The sequence below is a fragment of the Leucopleurus acutus genome (assembly GCF_964270905.1).
Source record: "Leucopleurus acutus genome assembly, chromosome: 19".
In the NCBI taxonomy this organism is placed as follows: domain Eukaryota; kingdom Metazoa; phylum Chordata; class Mammalia; order Artiodactyla; family Delphinidae; genus Leucopleurus; species Leucopleurus acutus.
The window spans coordinates 45440513-45460072 of NC_139161.1; the positions used below are offsets into that span (position 1 = coordinate 45440513).

The 19560-nt window shown below is 53.0% G+C and overlaps 1 protein-coding gene across 4 annotated transcripts in view; it reads right to left on the reverse strand.

Moving 5' to 3' along the window:
* Nucleotides 1-19560, reverse strand: part of MYO18A (myosin XVIIIA) — a 95334-nt gene that overhangs the window by 68590 nt on the left and 7184 nt on the right. For all 4 annotated transcript variants that reach the window (XM_082860878.1, XM_082860877.1, XM_082860875.1 and 1 more), the window contains exon 2: nucleotides 15402-16479. In XM_082860878.1, coding sequence (XP_082717004.1) covers nucleotides 15402-16400 — 999 coding nt within the window. In that variant the 5' untranslated portion in view covers nucleotides 16401-16479. The remainder of the gene's footprint in view (nucleotides 1-15401; nucleotides 16480-19560) is intronic.

The window sequence follows — 19560 nt, forward strand, 5'->3', positions numbered from 1 at the left end:
TGGATGACTTCATGAATAAACAGAAGAGTCCAGGGATGCCTTGAGCCTGTGTCGTGGGGAGAGGTCTGGGACAAGCAATCCAGGAGGGTCAGTGGGCTCGGAGTGGCCAGCCCCACATCACTGCCCCAGAGGTGGTCACTGAGGCTTTGCGCTCCCCCAGCCCCTGCCTTGGCACACCCAAAGGTTTGCTCAGAGCCTGTTGACACCACACCATCTCGTGGGCACAGAGCCCAAGCAGGGAAGTCTGGACTTGTCCTCTCCGAGAAGACCAGGAGACCATCCCCTCGAAGTCAGGTCCCGGCTGCCTGCGGGGACGGACCACCTGACTGGTGGCTCCAGTAGGCCTGCTGCTCCCTGAGGACTCTCAGCTGCTGGGGATTTCCTCATGGCCCCTGGGGACTTCCAAACTGCCTCTGCTTGCCAAGCTCCCACAAGGCCCAAAGCCAAGGGCCAACCTTGAGGCTGGTTTTCCAACATCCTCCACCCTCCTGCCCCAAATCCCACCAAGACTTGGGGCACTTCTGAGTCTACTAAATGCATCACGCGTGATATTCCCATCCCCACCCCCTCTGGCAGACAGGAGAGAATAAGCATAATGAGGAATCGTTCTTCTCTTTTTCACATAAACGACAACTCTTCTCTATTTCCAGAGGATAGAAAAAAGGAAACCCAGTTTAAGGGTCAGCCACACCAATTTAAGATATCAGTACGGCCTCCCGGAGTGTGAGTTAGAGGCCTGTGCTATTTATTCTCAGAGACACTCCTTTAGACAAGCCTCAGTGTCCTCCAAACACTGGATATTCAATAAATGTTTGAGGATCTGTGTGTTCACCTCTGGAGGCCCCTGTTGGGCTTGTTTCTAGCACTCTTTGAAGTCAAAATAAAGCACAGACCCAATCTCCATAGAAGCAGGAAGGAAGAAGCAAAAGCTTCTACTTTTCCTACTAGCCCCCCACCCCTGCATTGACAACCCTGGCCAAATCCACTGGGGCATGCGAGCACCTGTGCATTACCAGGCTGGGCAGAAAACATGCTTGGCGAGCTGGGGAAGCACTGCCCCAGTTGTGGTGGCACATGGCCAGGGACCCGTTGGCCCTGGGGCATCAGGATTCCTGAGTTGGTGAAGTGTAGAAATTGCCCGAGAGAACAAGCCTTCCTTCCTGAGAGGAAGAGAAAACACCACCCTCCCAGCCTCACCAGGGGGACGGCAAGACGAGATGAGGTTCAAGAGCACCCCACCACTTCTTTCTGAATGAGCTGTCTAGAGCTGCACTGTTCAATACAGTAGCCACTAGCTAAGTGTGGCTATTTAAATTGAAACAAGGGAATGCTTCTGATTAAATTAAAAATGAAATAAAATTTAAAATTCAGTTCCTCAGTCACACTGGCCACATTTCAAGTACTTAATAGCCACGTGTGGCTAATGGCTACCAAGTTGGAAAGCACAGACTCTCGAACATTTATCACTTTGCAGAACTTTCTACTGGACAGGTCTGGTCCAGAGGATCCCCCTTTCAGCTTGTCCTTGTCATCCTTGCCGAATACTCCTTCAGGTGTTGTCCCTGACCACCTGCTGTTCTCTCCCACCCCTGCCCCAGAGTCTGCTTAGACTCCTATCCCCATGTGCCATGCCTTGACCCCCAGGCCTCAGAAAGAAGTGGGGGAGGGGACGGTAGCCACACTGTAACCCCCAGCCTGGGAGCAGAAGCCAGATGCAGAAGGGCTGAAAAGGCAAGGCTGAATGCAAGCCAGCCCCCACCCCAAGGCATCCCAGGCCTGGGAGAAAGCCCCTCAGTGCACACAATCACTCCTTGTTTCTGCAGAGTCTCTGGGCCATGCATGGGTAAGACATCTGGAATGTAGTGGCCTGAGGGCTTCCCCACATCACCCGCTGCTGGACTCATCTGATGTTAGTGCTCCCAGAAAAAGAAGTGCCAGCAGAACCCTGAACTTTGACGAGCAAATAAGGCAATGAAGCCTGGTAGTGAACAGAATGTTAGGAGTTCTCCCACAGGGTAGTGGGGACCATAACCGGACACCTGCCTGTGGTGCCAGATGGATAAAGCAAATAAGGAAGAGGGGGAGGAGGACGTGGTGGAGAAAGGCCTCCGGGGCATGCTCACCTTGCTAGAGAGGCTCAGTCAAGCTCCCCAGGGAGGAAGGAGGGACCAGGGCACGGATCCGACTGCTATCACATTCTACCACCGGCACTTAATTTGAAAGGTTTTGATACAACAGTAGCTAGAAAATCCAAGGTGGGAGCGTCTGGAGAAGCTCATAAGTGTGAGGGAGGGAGCAGAGAACAGACCCGGGAACTGGCAGGCCAGGGCTGCCTCTCTGTTCTGTGCCTCAATTCCTGCTTAGCCCTAATCCACGTGGGCTGTCAGAGGCAACACAGGTGCGAGGAAACACAGTAAGCTGTAAAGAGACCACATGAAAGCAGAGTTTGTTTGTTCAACTGGAAAACAAATAGGAAAGAAGTCTGGTCGTCGAAAGGTATTTTATCAGCCAAGAATTTGACAGAAGGAAATCACAGGCAAAGTAGCACAGTTTTGAAAACTGGCATCAAACAGATTCGACTGGATGTCCAGGGCAAAGCAATCCCACTCTGAGGCTACCATGCGGCCCTGAGTAAGCTTGGGGACCAGTCTGGGCCTTATTTCCCTATCTCCACCTGGAAGGCGCTTTGGGCAAAAGCATCATCCTAAGGAGAAGAGTAAAGCCCACCCCACCCTCCATGAGCTGAGCTGAGTCGCTAACAGGCTGTGGCATTCCTGTGGGCAGATGACCCATCAGGCTCCCAGGCACCCAGTGCTTCTCAGCCCTCAGAGACACATCAGTGATGATGATAATAACACTATTCTAAGTGATTTACACGTGCTGATTCATTAATCCTCAAAACAGCCTCGCAAGGAAAGTACTAGTATTCTTATTTTACACATGAGGAAAATGAGGCACAGAGAAATCAACTTGCCCACGGTCACCCAGCTGGTCAGCAGCAGAGCCAGGATTCAAACCCAGGCAGTCCGCTCCAGAGTCTGTGCCGTGCCCAGTACATACCAATGGATCAACAACACATACACAATCATACACAACTCCCGATTTGCGGGCCCTTCTGCCTATGCTGGCTTCCTCTTCCTTCTCCTCCCCCAAATGAGCTGAAAGTATTTCGTACAGCCAAAACCAGCCTTCCCATCCAACTTCGTATTTGCCAAGCATCTGGTTCTACAGCAACAATAAGAGCTGCAGTTTGGGGATTTTGAAGGGAATGGGTGGGGAGGGAAGACGGGAGACCCTTTATAGCAGGGGCTCCTCTTTTGGAGGCACAGAGAGAGACCTCAGAACCAGTGGTCTGGACTTCCCTGGTGGTCCAGGGGTCAAGGCTCCGCGCTTCCAATGCAGGGGGCACGGATTTGATCCCTGGTCGGGGAAGTTCCACATGCTGCATGGCGTGGCCCCCCCAAAACACCCACAAAGAAAACAGTGATCTAAGGAAGACACAGGGGCTGGGTGGGGAACCCAGGGCCCTGATGAAAAACAGGAAAGCCGTGCCTTCTTCTGCCCCAGAAACCAAGTCCTCTGGTTTGTGGCCAGCCTTCCTCTGCACAGAGAAGGTGAGGGCTGGTTAGAAGGGCTGGAAGTTGATGGCAGAAATGCTTTGGAAGGGTCTGGGTGAAAAGGACAACCCAGACCAAATTCTGCTGAGTGTGTGTGTGTGTATGTGTGTGTGTACGTGCGCCAAGCCATTTCCAAGCTGGGTGTCCCGTCACAGAGCCTGGTTCTTCTCCCCAGGTCAGGGCCAAGAAATAATGGGTGGGGGCAGGAAACAATAAAGAAGCCCTGGGAGAGGAATGCAGACAGGCATCTGTGTGGCTAGGCAGGGTGGCTCACCTCCCACGACGGACGGTGAGGGCCTTTTACCAAGCAGAGGTGTTCAGGCTGGTACCCCTCACCTTCTCCAACCCTAGGCCTCATTCCCACCTGCTGCCCCCAACCTCATCTAAACAAAAAACTCCTGTCATTGTCCGGAAATCCTGAAGCCAGAATCAGGATCACTGCAGTCTGCCAGAGAAATGAGGGCTCCTCCAGGCAAAGCCAAGTGCTACGGGGAATAAGGATTTTGCTGGCCACTTGATTCCAGGAAGACAGCCCACAGCCGTACCCCAGGTTTCTCAGGCGGTGCGCCCAGTTTCCCTCTCGCCTCTATTGACCTTGATGCATGGCCAAGTGAGTGGGGCCTCAGCCTTACCCTGTGCCTGTGTCCTTTAGGTAACCTAGGCCGCCTGCAGAGGAGGATGCAAGGCTGTGCCAGGCCCAGCACAGGCTGGGTGCCCTGTGCCTGAAGTGCCAGGCACACAGGCTCTCACAGCCTGGACCGCTCCAGGTGAGATAGAAGATACCTGCCCACCCAGGGAGGAAACCTTTCACTGCTCTGAAGCCAGTGCTCCTGCAGGCGGCTCCACAACCAAACCAGTCCACGGATGAGGGACCTGGGGGTGGGCAGGGACAGGATGCAGGCCGCCAGCGGGAACAAGGACATTGTATCAGACCCCTCCCCTCGCCTTGTCCCCGGAAGGCTCCACCGGAGTCTCCAGACACTTTCCCCCTGATGGGATGGGGCTGGGCATGAAACTGGGTGTCACAGAGAGTCATGACCGTCTCATGCTGCCTGACAGTGCTGTCACTGCTTGGCCTCCAGCCCATGCCACTCCGGGCTGAGATCTATCTTTTCGCAGATGTCTTCTGTTCTAGAGAAAGCACAGGCTCCCAGATCACAGTGATGACATCTTCAGCCTTTCTCCTCCACAGAACCAAGCCCACAGGGTGACAGGAAGCAGGTGCTCTCAAGGTCTCCTGACCTCCTGCCTCGAGTGTGCCAAGGCTTGGGGGACACTGGCACCTGGTCCCTGCAGCCCAGAGCCAGGCCCCTCCCCAGCCTACCCCACCTGCAGCCCTCTTCTGCCCACAGCCGGGGCAGCCTCACAGTCCTGCTGCCAGAGAAGGGAGCCCAGGAAGTGCCCTGTGAGAAACCTCCCTCCCTGTGGGTACCCGCTTGCCCTAGGACCCGGCAGTGAGAGAAGCTGGGCAGGGAGGGAGGAAGTGAGTCAGCTCCTTGCAGAAATGGGAACTGGAGGGAGGAGCCAGCAGAATGGAGCTCAGAGGGCAGAGGGCACAGGGGCTGGAAAGGTCACTAAGAGAGGGAACCAGGCCCTGGAGGTGCTGTGTGGTCCACAGAGTGGAGGACGGATACAGGTGACAAACTCAGCGATGCTACCTCCTGCCGAGGCTGGGTGGTCCCTACAGGTCGGAGAACCTGGGTCTGGCAGGCACAGCCCCACCTGAGGATGGAATCGAGGCAGTACCCCTTCCTGACGACGCACTTACCGTCTGGAGGAAGTGAGGCCCTGTGGGATACAGCCAGCCACGTTCTCGCCTCACTGAGGTTGAGTCTCTGGTCCCCAAGGCCTCCCGCTGCCTCTCCTGAGCCCCGCAGCTCCAGAAGCCCAGGCTCCCCCTGGCCTGGCCCAATGGGGAGACAGATGTTTGCATTTCCCAGAGAGGATGGGAACTGAGTCCAGGCCCCAAGAGCAGAGCAGCTGGGGCTGCCCCGCATCTGCCCCCGCCCTCTCCGGCAGCCCCTGCCCCTTCGGGAGCTGTCCCCAGGCTCCAGCTGTAATCTGTCGCTCTGACTGGGAAAAATCCTTGCTGTGAAAATTCCCAGCCTGCCGACATTCCAGCACACAGGCAGCCCAGGGAAAGCAGAAGGAAAGAAGGCGCCCTGAGCCCTGTCAGGCCACATTCCACCCCCTCAGAGACCTGCAGCCAGTAAGACAGGCACATTCCTCCAAGGTCCCCTGGGCCGGACACTGTGTGACCTCATGTGACCCTGAATCTGCTTCTCACCCATGCCTGGTGCCTTCCTTGGCAGGCTGTCCCAGGGACCCTCCTCCCAGAGCCCCCTCCCCAGGCCCCTGCTCCTGGCTGTCTAGAGCCCATCTCCCCTCCACTCGTGTGAGGGATGCCGAGGGTCCAGGCACACGAGAAACAAAGTCCTAACACACTGCAGACAAGTCACCAAGCACAGTCAGTGGGGAGGGTTCTAGGAACCCAAACTGAGCTAAACAAGGGAACCCAGACAAGAGAGAATGGGAAACCAGTTCCTGACTAGAGAACCATCTTCTTTCCTTCCACAAATATCCACTGCTCTCAAGTGCTCCAGCATGGCAGAAATAAGAAGATAACGAATTAATTACAGTCTTGATGAAAGTTATAAAGGAGAAAGAGGACGTGCAGACCTGACATGGTCTGAGAGGGCCAGGGAAGGCTTCCCTCAGGAAACGATCTTCAAACCAGGGCCGGGATGTATGAGTACATGAGGATGGGCAGGGAAAAGCATGGTAGACAAAAGGAACAGCAGAGACTCGATGGTAGAAGCCAGTGAGAACTCTGCATTACATACCCACCACGTGCCAGGCGCTCTGCCAGGCCGTGCTCCTCACCTCTGTCCCACAGTGCACACTAGGAGAGAACACATTCACCCCTGCGCCATATAGAAGAGGGCATGTTGTTGGTCAGAGGTGACATTCCGGGGATCTTGCTACCCCAAATGCTGCAGAGGTCAGTACCAGCATGTCAGTAAGGGCCAAAAAGGTGAGGGGGCAACGTGCCTGGCCTCCAGGATCTAGAAGGGGAGACGTATGAGGGGCCAAAGCACAACCCTCCCCCACCCCGGGGGACCACACCCGAAGGCTGACAAGACAGATGCCACTTGTCTTCCTGCGGCTTCCCTCAGCCACCTTTCCAGTACCTCTCCCAGCTCCCACAAGGTTACATCCCACCTGCTGCCACTTGGGCTCACTTCCTCTGGCTAATCCTCTACAGAGACTGAGAGCAACAGTCACACCCTTCTGCAGCACGCCATCCACAGAGCATGAGCGGTCAGTCACTCCTGGCTGCTTCCCCTTTCCTTCTGGAGAAGAGGCTTCTAGTGACAGGGCAGTGGGAACCAGAAGGCCCAGGCCCGGGCTGGGCAGTGGATGTTTAAGGATATCCAGAGACTGCCTTCCCCTGCCCTATATAGCTATCTATATGGATATATAGATATCCATCTCTCCTATGCATAGTGAAGGGCAGGAAGCTGATACCTTGAGTTCAAATCCTGACCAGTCACTTAATAACCGTGAAACCGTAGGTAACTTAACCTTAACCTCTCTGCAAACCAGTTTCCTCATCTGCAAAACAGAGATGATTATAATACCTACTTCAAAGGGTTGCTGGGAAAATTTAATGAGTTAATATGTGTGAAACATCTAGAAGAGTGTCTAATGAAAGCAGAGTGAACGCCAGCCAGGATCTTTGTTCTTGCTTCCACTTTTCATGCCCTTCCCTCAACGCATTTCTGTTCGGCTGAATCTTTACCAGATCAATTAAATACCACTTGGGGAGCATGTACATGCTACGCACTGTACTGGGTGCCGTACAGAACACTGGGCAAACACCCCACGTCCTTCCCTGCTGCAGAGTTTGTGCAAAGCGGCCTGGCTCAGCCATGCCCTGATTCTGAGGAACATATGGCGGGAGATTAAGGGAGCCAGAGCGGTGACCCAGGCCTAAGGAAATAGTTTCCCAACCAAACTAGAGCCAACAACTGAAAAAATAAGCTTTGCTGACACTGTCCCCTGTATTTCACAGGACGGGAGCTGCTGCCAAGCACCACGCAGGACTCTAGGGTCGGCTGGGCGCCCCCCACAAACTGCACAGCAAGAGGTGGGGGGCCATGAAGACTCCATTCCTTGGCAGTGCCTGTCTGGCACAGTGCGCGCCCACAGTGCTGCAGATGCCTGGGGCACATCCGTACCCGCTGCCCGGACGGACAAAGGAGGCGCCAGGCAGCCTGCCCAGGCAGCAGGGGAGCCCTCACCCCAACTGGTCACCGGTCCCCACCCCACGATGCTGCTCTCCACCCCAGGTTCCAGTGAGGAGAATCCAGCAGCTTAGTGTAGCGGGGTGGCGGGAGCCTTGCTGGCAGGCGGAACGCGTGCTTGTGGTTTCTGGGAAATGCTGTAGAGATTTGCAGCATTTTTAAAATACTTGTGTTCCCACCCGCCACACACGCCCCCCTTCACCCCACTCCTCACCCACCCCCAGTCTGGGTGTTTGCATATCTGGTATTTTCCAGAACCACTTCAATGTAAATAAGAGAGATTAGAAGGGAGAGGAGGACAAGGTGGCCAGGGGTATCAGGATGGGCCAGAGGAGTTCTGGCCAGGGCTGGAAGGGGCCGGAGCAGGCTACCTCAGTCAAGGCTCTGCCCTGCACCAGGACTCCAGGCTGTGCCTGCAAAAACAACCGATGACCATGACATGTCCCCACACCCAGTCCAGTGTGGCCTGGGCACTGTGCCCACCACCCACGGGCTGGGTGGCCAGGGCACTCTGGGACTGTAGTTCATCTAGCATCTCACTGGGAAAAAAGCAGAATGGTCCTCTGAAGACAAAAGGGAGACCTAGCAGAATAGAAGTGACCTAGTCTACATGCTGGTCCCATGTACCCCACTAATCCAGGACAGACAACCCCCCAAAATGCTCCCAAAGACATTTCACCCACCAGTTCTCACACCCTTGACACCTACCCACCCGCCTCTCATTACCAAAAGGACATAGTTTGGGTTCCACCCTTAGCCCCCAAACCAGGGCTCTCACATGGTGAGACTCTGACGCCAGAGGTGCCAGAAGCTTTGGCGCAAAATGAAGTAAAAAATTCCTGGAGTGGGCTTCCCTGGTGGCGCAGCGGTTGAGAGTCCGCCTGCCGATGCAGGGGACGCGGGTTCGTGCCCCGGTCCGGGAAGATCCCACATGCCGCGGAGCGGCTGGGGCCGTGAGCCATGGCCGCTGAGCCTGCGCGTCCGGAGCCTGCGCTCCGTAACGGGAGAGGTCGCAACAGTGAGAGGCCCGCGTACCACACACACACACAAAAATTCCTGGAGTAACATTGGGAACAGAGCATTTTAGAACCCTGAACTCAGGCAGTACCCAACTTCTCCACCACCAGAAGCCCCTGGGAAGGCCACTGCCCAGAAGCTGGCTGGCCTGGCAAGGCCTGGAAGCAGCACAATTTCAAGTCTCCCCTTGGAATCTTGCAGGCCCCACTCCTGACAGCACCCAGGGACCCTGGGGACAAGGTTGGTGAGGCTCATACCGTTTCCGCCCAGGGGACTAGGGCCTTCCACTACAGCAAGGGGGCCCCTGCCTTCTCCCAGATGCAGGCAACCCTGACCAGCCAGTCCCCTGCAAGGCCACTGATGACCATGCCTGCAGCCCTGAGAAGCCAGACTCTAAAAAGCTGGAAAAAGAAAGAGAGCATCCAGCGCCCCATCTTTCCCGCCAGCTGGCTGTTTTTAACAGAGCTACAGAGAAAGTTTGGACAAAAGCGTTAGGCGTCCCGTTGGAAAGAAAACCTCACCAGGGGCAAGAATGGGAGAGCACTAGGACGGATTAATTAAAGGGGCTGCAAAATTATCTTTCCTGGATGGCATTAGAGACTGGGCAGAGGGAAGGGTACTAACCTTCCTAAGCATTTACTACCGGCTGAAGTCTATATAAGTGACGTCATCTAATACACAAACATGTTTATCTTAAATAAAGGCCCCAAAGCATGGTATACAGAATAAAAAACAAGTCTCCCTTTAGCTCCAATCTTATTCTCTTTCTCAGAGAAAACTGTAGTTGGTTGGGTGTGCATCCTCCTCTGATTTAGTCCTCTCAAATTCTGGGAGGATAGAATAGAGCCGGTTTATAGAGGTCGTGGGTCACTTTGCCTCGGAGTCCTCTCCTAATGGCCACGTTCTCCTTCTCCCTAGCACAACTGGCCACGTCCTCCTTCTCACCCCATCGCATAGCTGTGCAGACCTCCGGGATAGCAGTTATGGTGCTTGGTTGCATTTCTTCACTTAGGTTTATGCTCCCTCAAGGAAAGATTATATTTTATTTATTTAATCCCCCTGTGCCTGGTACAGTGCCGGTTCTTAAGCACACTTCATTCAATGTTTAAGGGAGTCGGTAAACTGAGGCTCACAAAGTTTGGTAACTTTAGTAAAACTCAAACACAGGTCTTTCTGACTCCAAAGTCTACGCTCTTTACACTATAACATGCTCTCTTCCCGATTCTGGAGTGTGGATGTGGTTTAGATGGACACGATGACCTCTTAAGGAACCTGACAGCCCTATAGCCTTTGTTTGTTTGTTTGTTTATCTATTTATTTATTTATGGCTGAGTTGGGTCTTTGTTGCTAGGCGCAGCCTTTCTCTAGTTGCGTCGAGTGAGGGCTTCTCTTGCTGTGGAGCACGGGCTCTAGGTGTGTGGGCTTCAGTAGTTGTGGCTCGCGGGCTCTAGAGCGCAGGTTCAGTAGTTGTGGTGCACGGGCTTAGTCGCTCCGCGGCATGTGGGATCTTCCCGGACCAGGGCTCAAAACTATGTCCCCTGCGTTGGCAGGTGGATTCTTAACCACTGCGCCACCAGGGAAGCCCCCTATAGCCTTTGAGTACAAACCCCAAGGTCCAACAGAAGAAACTGTACCACGGATCTCGGGCAAATGCCTGACAGATCAGGAAACTAGCCTTGACTGGGAGGGAGTGGTAGGCCTTCCTTTAAACCCCCATCTCTCCCCTCCCACCATATCCTCAGAAGCTCAGGGGAGCAGTGCTTTCTAGGTACGGCTCCCATGCAGGCCAGCTTCTCTAGCTCTTGGTGGCAGGGGGACAACCACATCGGCCAGGGTTTAGCCAGCTGGGCTTTTCTGAGCTCAGCAGAAACATCTTACATTCCCAAACAACACATTTGTCCCCCGTGAAGGGCCCACTGAGGATACAAACAGAAGGGACCGCTCTCCCCTCTCCCAGGTCCTAGTCCCGGCCAGGCTTCTACCCCTTCTTAATGGTTATTGACTTTTCCACTCAGACTCATGGACCTGGAGGAAGGAATTCTGAACCAACTGGGGTTTTAAGACCCTCATCATTACCAACACCTCCCTCAATCTCGCCAACTCAAGGAACTCTTTGCCTTTAGAAAACTTAAGGGTAATTGATCCCAAAACAGATGTCCCTAGAACATTTTCCCTGAGGAGCCAAGGAAAGAACGTAGCATCTTCTCCTAAACCTGGCAGTCACGCTTGACCCCTCTTCTCTTCCTTCTCCCACACCAACCAATCAACAAGACTACAATGCACCCCAGTGTTCATAGCAGTACTATTTGCAATAGCCAAGACCTGGACAGATGAATGGATAAAGAAGATGTGGTATATATACACAGTGGAATAGTACTCAGCCATAAAAAATAATGAAATAATGCCATTTGCAGCAACATGGATGGACCCAGAGATTATCACACTAAGTGAAGTAAGTCAGAGAAAGACAAATATCCTATGCTATCACTTATATGTGGAATATAAAAAAATGATACAAATGAACTTATTTACAGAACAGAAGCTGGGACTTCCCTGGTGGCACAGTGGTTAAGAATCTGCCTGCCAATGCAGGGGACACGGGTTCGAGCTCTGGTCCGGGAAGATCCCACATGCCGCGGAGCAACTAAGCCGTGCACCACAACTACTGAGCCTGCGCTGTAGAGCCCGTGAGCCACAACTACAGAGCTCATGTGACACAACTACTGAAGCCCCGTGCACCTAGAGCCCGTGCTCCACAAGAGAAGCCACCTCAATGAGAAGCCGGCGCACCGCAACGAAGAGTAGCCCCCGCTCGCCACAACTAGAGAAAGCCCGTGTGCAGCAATGAAGACCCGACACAGCCAAATAATAATTAATTAATTAATTAATTAATTTTAAAAAAAGAACAGAAATAGACTCACAGACATAGAAAACAAACTTATGGTTACCAAAGGAGAAATGGAGGGAGAAGGATAAATTAGGAGTTTGGGATTAGCAGATACAAACTACTATATATAAAATAGATAAACAACAAGGTCCTACTATATAGCACAAGGAACTATATTCAATATCTTGTAATGAACTATAATGGAAAAGAATCTGAAAAAATATATATTTTATATACATATATAAAACTGAATCACTTTGCTGTACACCAGAAAGTAACACAACATTGTAAATCAACTATATTTTAATTTAAAAAAAGCTGAAATAAAATAAAAAAGACAACAGAGCCTACCTCAGTTGCTCCCATCTGATACATCTCTCCATCTCCACTGCTTCTACCCAAGTTCACGCCTCCATCCATCCTACTGAGATTACAACAGCTCCCTCACTATTCTCCCCACAGCTATCCTTGCTACACCTGAAAGCATTCTCCATACGCAGAGAGATTTTTCAAAAACCTGTTCCCATCACTCCCTAATTAAATTGCTTCATTGCCCTTGGGTTAAAGTTCACATTCCCTAGTGTGACTCACAAGGGCCTTCGTGACCTGCCCCTGCTTGCTTCTCCTGCTGCTTCTCTCAATAATGTCCCCACACTGTCCCCCAGTCTTATTCCCCAGATGTGTCATTCTCTCCAACCTCTAGACCTTGACATGTGTCTTACAGCCTTCCTCTTCCTCCTCTCGCCTCCCTGACACTCATCTCCCACCCAGATGTCAGTCCTCCCTGACTCATTCCCAAGGCTGTCCTAGAAGTCCCTCTTCTGTGCTCCCTAGGGCCGTGTCCTGGCCCCTGTCACTGAGCTTCTCAAATGGCATTGCCCTTGTCTGCCACTCGACCATCCCTCCCACCACACTATGAGTTCCTTGGGGCTGGGGGTATGTGCTGCTCACTGCTGGACCCCGGGACCTAGCACACAGAAAGTGCTCAACAAATGTTTGTTTGATAGATAGGTGAGTGGAAGAAAAGACGCAGAAGAGTTGCTTCTCTCAGGCCAGCTGAGTGGCTCCTATCAGGCCCCAAGTCTATCTTACTACCGTAGCTCACCCCTGCTCCCAGTGGAACCCTGTCTAGCAGCCACAGGGATACACGAAGAAGGTGTGAGCCAAGCATTCTGGACACACACCATGTGAGAAGGAAACCCAAGGGGCTGTCTCTCCCTGGGGCCTTCTGAAGAGGCCACGGAAAAAGCCATGGGGCCTGGCCCCCATCTGTGTGCCGAAAGAGAACAGATGGCTAACCAGCTCCCTCAGAGCTCCCTGGGGACAGGCAACGTGTGGACACAGTTGATGGATGGCCTGATGGGCAGGGTGGCCGCCAGGAGCTGTACCCGTGGGGCTGGAGTTGTCAGGGTACCCCACCCAGCAGCCTGGAGGAGGCGGGAAGACTCTTTTCTTGGCATGGAACTGGGATTAGAACTGCTGCCAAGAAAAGGAGCAGGAGGAAGAGGAGGAGATAGAGGATGAGAGCCGCAGAAGAGGCTGCAGCACTCCCACACCCGCTCCGGGGTCTGTCCCAGGAAGCTGGAATGCTGGGCTCACTCCACTCCCCTCTGCTGTGGCCTGAGTCCCCACCACCTACCCAGGTAGGAAAAGATACAGGGCTTCTCTTAACCTGTCAGAGGGCTCTAGGAGACTCATGAGGGTGGGGCTTTCAACTACGCCCCCTGCCCGATCCCTCAGGTCGACAAAGACGTCCTCTGGCCACCAGCTGGGTCCTCTGGCCACCAGCTGGGTCTGCCCCACAGGGACGAGAACAAGCCAGCATTTCAGGGATACCTGCTGTAATGTGGAATCCACCAGGGCCTCCAAAGCTAAGCCATCCACTTCCCCAGGGATGAGGTAGCAGCAGCTAGCTGGGAAGGGAGAGTGGCTGGGAAATATGAGATACCAGGATGATCCCTGTGCTATAAAGACAAAACTAAACAGCATCCGAGATGCCAGGCCCAGGGCCCCACAGAGGCCTGTGCTGTGGTTCAACAGGGAGCTGGCAACAATCCCCCAGGGGAGATTCATTCTTTAAGAAGAAGAGAGTTCCATCTGTTAAAAGCAATGTTAGCCTGGTAGAAAGCAGACAGACATGGCAACACGGTATGATTTTTGGTTCTGAAATAAGGACTACTCCCTCTAGGTTGCACTTCCCTGAGTTCAGTCTAGCCTGATGGCTACCACACAGTAGGTGCCTGATGTGTGTTTCCGGAATAAACGAGTCCAGGTCTTCCCCTGGATTCCACAACAGGCTCCCTTCCACTCACTACCCTTTCCTGACTAGCGAAGCTGCCTGACCCCACCAGCCCCCGGGTAAAGGAAGGCCGGGAACCCAGCTCCAGTGCTTCCCGCCAGAGCCTAACCCTGCCGCTCCCAGGCCCCCCTGGCCCGAGACGCTGCCAGGCTGAACAGCCATCTGAGCTCCCACTTCCCCTCCCCAGGAGAAAGCCAGGACCAGGACTCTGCTTGCTTCCTTAGCATTTCCTCCCGCTTCTGACTTTGACACATCTGGCTGGTCACTTAGTGCTGAAAGGTCCTGGCCGGGCTATGCAGTGGTCAGGCTGCAGGGACCAGATCGGAACGATCCTAAAACCCACAGCCAGGACAAAGGGATGGCTGGAGGCCAACCTGTCCCTCCTAGACTGTCTCTAGGCAGAACACTCCAAACTGATATGCAGCCACCCTACCAAAAGTCCCCTGGGGTTAGAGATCTCCATCCCCTTAGAGACCTGCTCATACATCTAATCTCAGGCTCTTCTGCTCCTATGTCACCCCCTTCCACTGCTGTTTTGTGTGGGCAGGATAAGAGTTGGGATCTCAGGGATAGGCAGGTCATACTATCTCTGTAGGCCTGATCCCTTTTGCCTTTCCAGGGCCGTGCTTTTTCTTCTTCCAAGAGATAATAAAGACTCTTGGAGGCGGAGTGTTCTTTATAAATCAGATCCAGTCACTCCCCTGCTGAACACTCTACAATGGTCCCGTTTCACTGGGATAAAATCTGAACTCCTACCATTATTTACAAGGTCTTCGATGATCTGGCCACTGATTATCTCTGCAACCTTACCTGGTATTCAGCTCCTCAGTCACTCAGGGGTAAAAGGAGGCCTGAGGTCATCTCCCCAGGAGCTACCAATGTGAGTCCTGATTTCAAATAATTTATCTTTTTTTCACCTCCAATATCTAAATAATGGAAATCCTATATTTTAGTCCAGATACCAGTCTGGACCAGTAGTAGCCCAGAGTGGCTCTCACATCTGGAAGTGGCACATGTTAGCTCCCATGCCCCAATTTAGGGCTCAGGACATATTAGCCCACCAGGGTATAATAAAGCTTGTATCGCTGTGTATCACACCACAGGCCAGGTAAGTCGTCCCGGAGCCCAAGGAGTGGCACGGCTTCACTGGTCACACACTCGCTAGGCTCTGACGGTAGCTCCTGGGTATCCCAATCATCCACCCAGGTACAGTCGCAGGAGATGCCAACATCCCCAATCCCTGCTTGCCCCCGGCTGCCCAGGCCAACACTCACATGGGCTGGCTCCCTGCGGGGTCCCTCGCCGCTCCGCAGCCAGCTCCGACTCAGCTCGCTGAGCTCCGGGATGGGCTGCACCTTGAGCTGCACGCTGTCCCCAGACTGCCGGATCATCTCCACAATCTCATCCCTGGACTTGCTCTCCACATTGTGCCCATTAATCTCCACCAGACGATCACCCGGCACCAGCCCCAGGGCCAGGTCCTTGGTGCCCGCGCCGGGCTCAGCAAAGTGAACCACCTTCCGATAGACCTGGCCCTCGGGGCCCCGATCCAGCATGGTTGTGCGTCGCAGGGAGAAGCCAAAGTCCCCCGTGGGCCGTCGCTGCAGTTCCAGTTCCCGGAGGGCAGGGGGCAGCGGGGGCACCACGGGGGGCAAGCGCAGGTCAGCCGGGAACCTTTTAGTCACCAGCTCAGGGGCTCGGGACCGAGGTCCTGGTCGAGGGATGCCTGGGCCGGGATGCTGCATCAGCTGTCCCTCTAGGGTCCTCACCTCTACCTGTGGAGACGGGGCGGCAGAGTGCTCTGAGGGGGTGGAGGTTTCTGAGGCGCTCTCATCCCGGCTGCGCTGGGAGAAGGAGAAGCGCTTGACAATCATCTGTGAGTTCTGCTTGGCCAGGGAGCCGAACTTGGCTGCCCGCTGCAGCACCGAGCCCCGTAAGCTGCCTTCCTCACCCTTGAGGTCATCGCTGGAGCTGGCTGTGCTCAGGTGGCCCGAGTCCAGGATGACACTGCCCCTGTTGCTGTCGGAGTCGATGTCAGTCAGGTGCAGGTCGGAGCTGCTGGCCACCTTGATGGGGATGGGGTTGGAGATTTCCAAGCGTGTCTTCGAGTCACGCTTGGAGGAGCGGCTCAGGTTGAAGAAGCCACGCCTCAGGCTCATCTCTTCCAGGCTCCGCAGCTCCGCCGCTGACATCCGCTCCTTCTTCTCCTTTTTCTCCTTCTTCTCCTTCCGCGTGCCATCCTTGTCCTTGTCTTTCTTCATTAGGTTAAACATGGTGGGGTGCTATTTTTAGGGGTGGCACCCCAGAGGACTACGGGTGCTCAGCACAGGGCCTTCGTGCCCCACCTTGCCGCTGCAAACAGAAACAGGGAGAAAGGTTATTCGAGCAGAGCCTCTTTCTGTGTCTCCAATCCAGACACGGCCAACTAATGAGCACAGCTTTCCCTCACTGAGTGCCAGTTATGTGCCAGGTGCTCTGTTTTACACGGTACTGTCTCAATTAAGGTAATCTTCACAACACTGCTACGGGTAGCCCTGTCATTACCCCCATTTTACAAATACGGAAACGAGGTTTAGATCAGTTTATAAAAGCCCAGACTCCAAAGTCTGTCATTTCCTGTAATCCCTGAAAGACCCAGGCTTAGCTGTGCATGGTGGTGGCATCTGGGAGATCTAACCTCCTGGTTAGAGGATGTCATCAAGCCGACTTGGGATCTGACTTAAGATTCAAATGCAAGGGACTTCGCTGGTGGTGCAGTGGTTAAGAATCCACCTGCCAACGCAGAGGACACGGGTTTGAGCCCTGGTCTGGGAAGATCCCACATGCAACTAAGCCCGTGCGCCACAATGACTGAGCCTGTGCTCTAGAGCCCATTTGCCTAGAGCCCGTGCTCCACAAGAGAAGCCACCACGCGAGCCGCAACAAAGGAGCCTGCCTGCCACAACTAAGACCAGATGCAACCAAATAAGTAAATAAAAATATTTAAGAAAAAAAAGAAAAGCCACCACAATGAGAAGCCCACACACCACAACGAAGAGTAGCCCCCGCTCCCTGCAACTAGAGAAGAAAAGCCCGCGCACAGCAACGAAGACCCAACGCAGCTAAAATTAAATAAATAAAATAAATAATTTTTTTTTAATTAAAAAAAAAGAATCCACCTTCCAATGCAGGGGACGCGGGTTCGGTCGGTGAACTAAGATCACGTGTGCTGCAGGGCAACTAAGCCCGTGCGCTGCAACTACTGAGCCCACACGACACAACTAGAGTGAAGCCTGCGTGCCACACTAAGATCCAACACAGCCAAAAATAAAATAAATAGATAAATAAATATTAAAAAAAAAGATTCAAACACAAAGGAAAAAGGAAATGGACTCTGTGCACCATCACCTCCCCATAACCAATGTCCATTAAGGCAATAGGCATCACATGCTACTGGACTCTTTCCTAAACCTGCTATCCCTAGAGCAGCAGCCTTAGCCACTGCCTGACAGAAGATCTCAAAGAACCAACACTTATTTAATGACTGCCACTCACCAGGCATAATGCCAGGCACTTTACACACACTATCTCATTTGAACCTCACAGCATCCCTGCAAGGTAGGTATCATTATCTCTACTTTACAAATGAGAAAACAGGGCTCAGAAAATTAAGTATATGTTAGTTGTCACACAGCTAGTAGGCGGTGACCGCAGGATTCAATGGCAAATGTTGTTTTCTTTCTAGGGCCTGGGCGCCCAAAGTGAAGCAGGGAGGGAGGTAAGGGGAAGTTCCAGACTGAATAGAGGACAGACAGCTGCAAGGTGGGGGTGGGCGTGGGGTCTGCTGGATAAACAGGATCCTGAAAAGCTCACATCCTTTTCCCCAGACCAACACCTAAATATAGCCTCAGGAAGAAAGTCGTGGCAGCCTGAGAGAAAACCCCAGCTCCAGGGCTTATGCGCCTAGGGCGCCAACCTACTCCCACCCCTAGGCACACCCATCTGGGGACAGGATGGAGAAAAACCTGGTGGGGTGGAGTTGAGAGAGCCTTCCTTGTTCTAACCAGCAGGGAACAAGAAGGAGGCTGTACCACCTAATTAGAAATTAAATGTACTTTTTTCTTTCTCCATGAAGGCCTCCCGCTCTGAGTTCTAGACACAAGACCTACAAGCTTACCCCTTGCAGCAGCGAGCTCTTGCCAAGCCCTGGAGAGGCCTTTCCTCTCTGTGTACCCCACTGCCACAACCAAGCAGGGCATTCCAGGCCCCCCAATTCTACTGAGAAGGACCCCCAACCCAGGTACAATGCCTAGGAAGGCATCAAGGCCAGAAGTGCCCAAGGGCTCCGGGGTACTGGCTAACTGCTTTCCCCCTGCCCATCACCCTGACCCATGTGGCCCCTGAGAGATCAGAGTATCCTTTCTAGAGCAGCGCTGTCCACAAGAAATATAATTCAAGTCATATATGGAATTGTAAATTTTCTAGCAGCCATATTAAAAAAGGTAAAAAGAAATGGTTAAAATTAACTTTAACAATATACTTTATTAATGTAGATATCCAAAATATTGTCATCTCAACATGTAACCTATGTAAAAAATATTTTCAACAGCCCTGTGCTTGGGCAGTGCAGTTCTAGAGAACTCTTGAGTTATAGAGCATATCCAAAGAGGTGGGAGATCTGGCCCAGTCATTGGTTCCCTGTGGACCTAGCAGGCACCCCTCTCCCCCTCTGACCTCCGTGCCTACCTGGTAAAACAAAGTTCCCTCTGAACTTTTTAGTTCTTAATGTTCCAAGCACAGTACCTGGGAGTGGGAAGACAGAAAATCTAGGGCCCAAGAAGTGCAAAGCCAGGGACAGCCTCGGCTAGCTGAGCCTGGACTGATTCAGGGTGAAGGGGAGCCCGGCAACAGGCATCCTCTCTTCAGGGCTCTACTGTAATATAGGGGGTCTCTCCCTCTCCTCCTGAACGCCGATGGGGGTATGGACAGACCTACCATATGCTAGGATGCAGGATCTTTGGTTGGTCATTGCTCACCTTACCTCTCACCCGTCACTACCTGCACTCTCTTAAAAGGCTAGGTTAGAAGATGGCTCCAGGGGGACATGTGGGGGAAATGAAGAAAGAAACCCACCTTGGGGACTTGGATATCTCAGCCTCAGCCCAACCACAAAGAACCAAACCGCCTACAATGCTATCCCACCAAGACACCTTTTATGGTCTCCAATTCTCACTCTGCAATCCTTACCCAGTGCCGGCTCTTTGCTGGGGACTAGATATCTGAGCAGTATCAATCTGGGTACACAGCCCCCAGAATTCTAGAATCTTTGGGCTGTCTCGGCAAAAGCTTGTCCCTCACTAGCATTGCATCAGGCAGAAACAACAGACAGTCACAGCAGCAGCACAGGGGGATAGTGCTGGCAGGAAATGTTAGAAGATCTGGTATCTAGGCCTG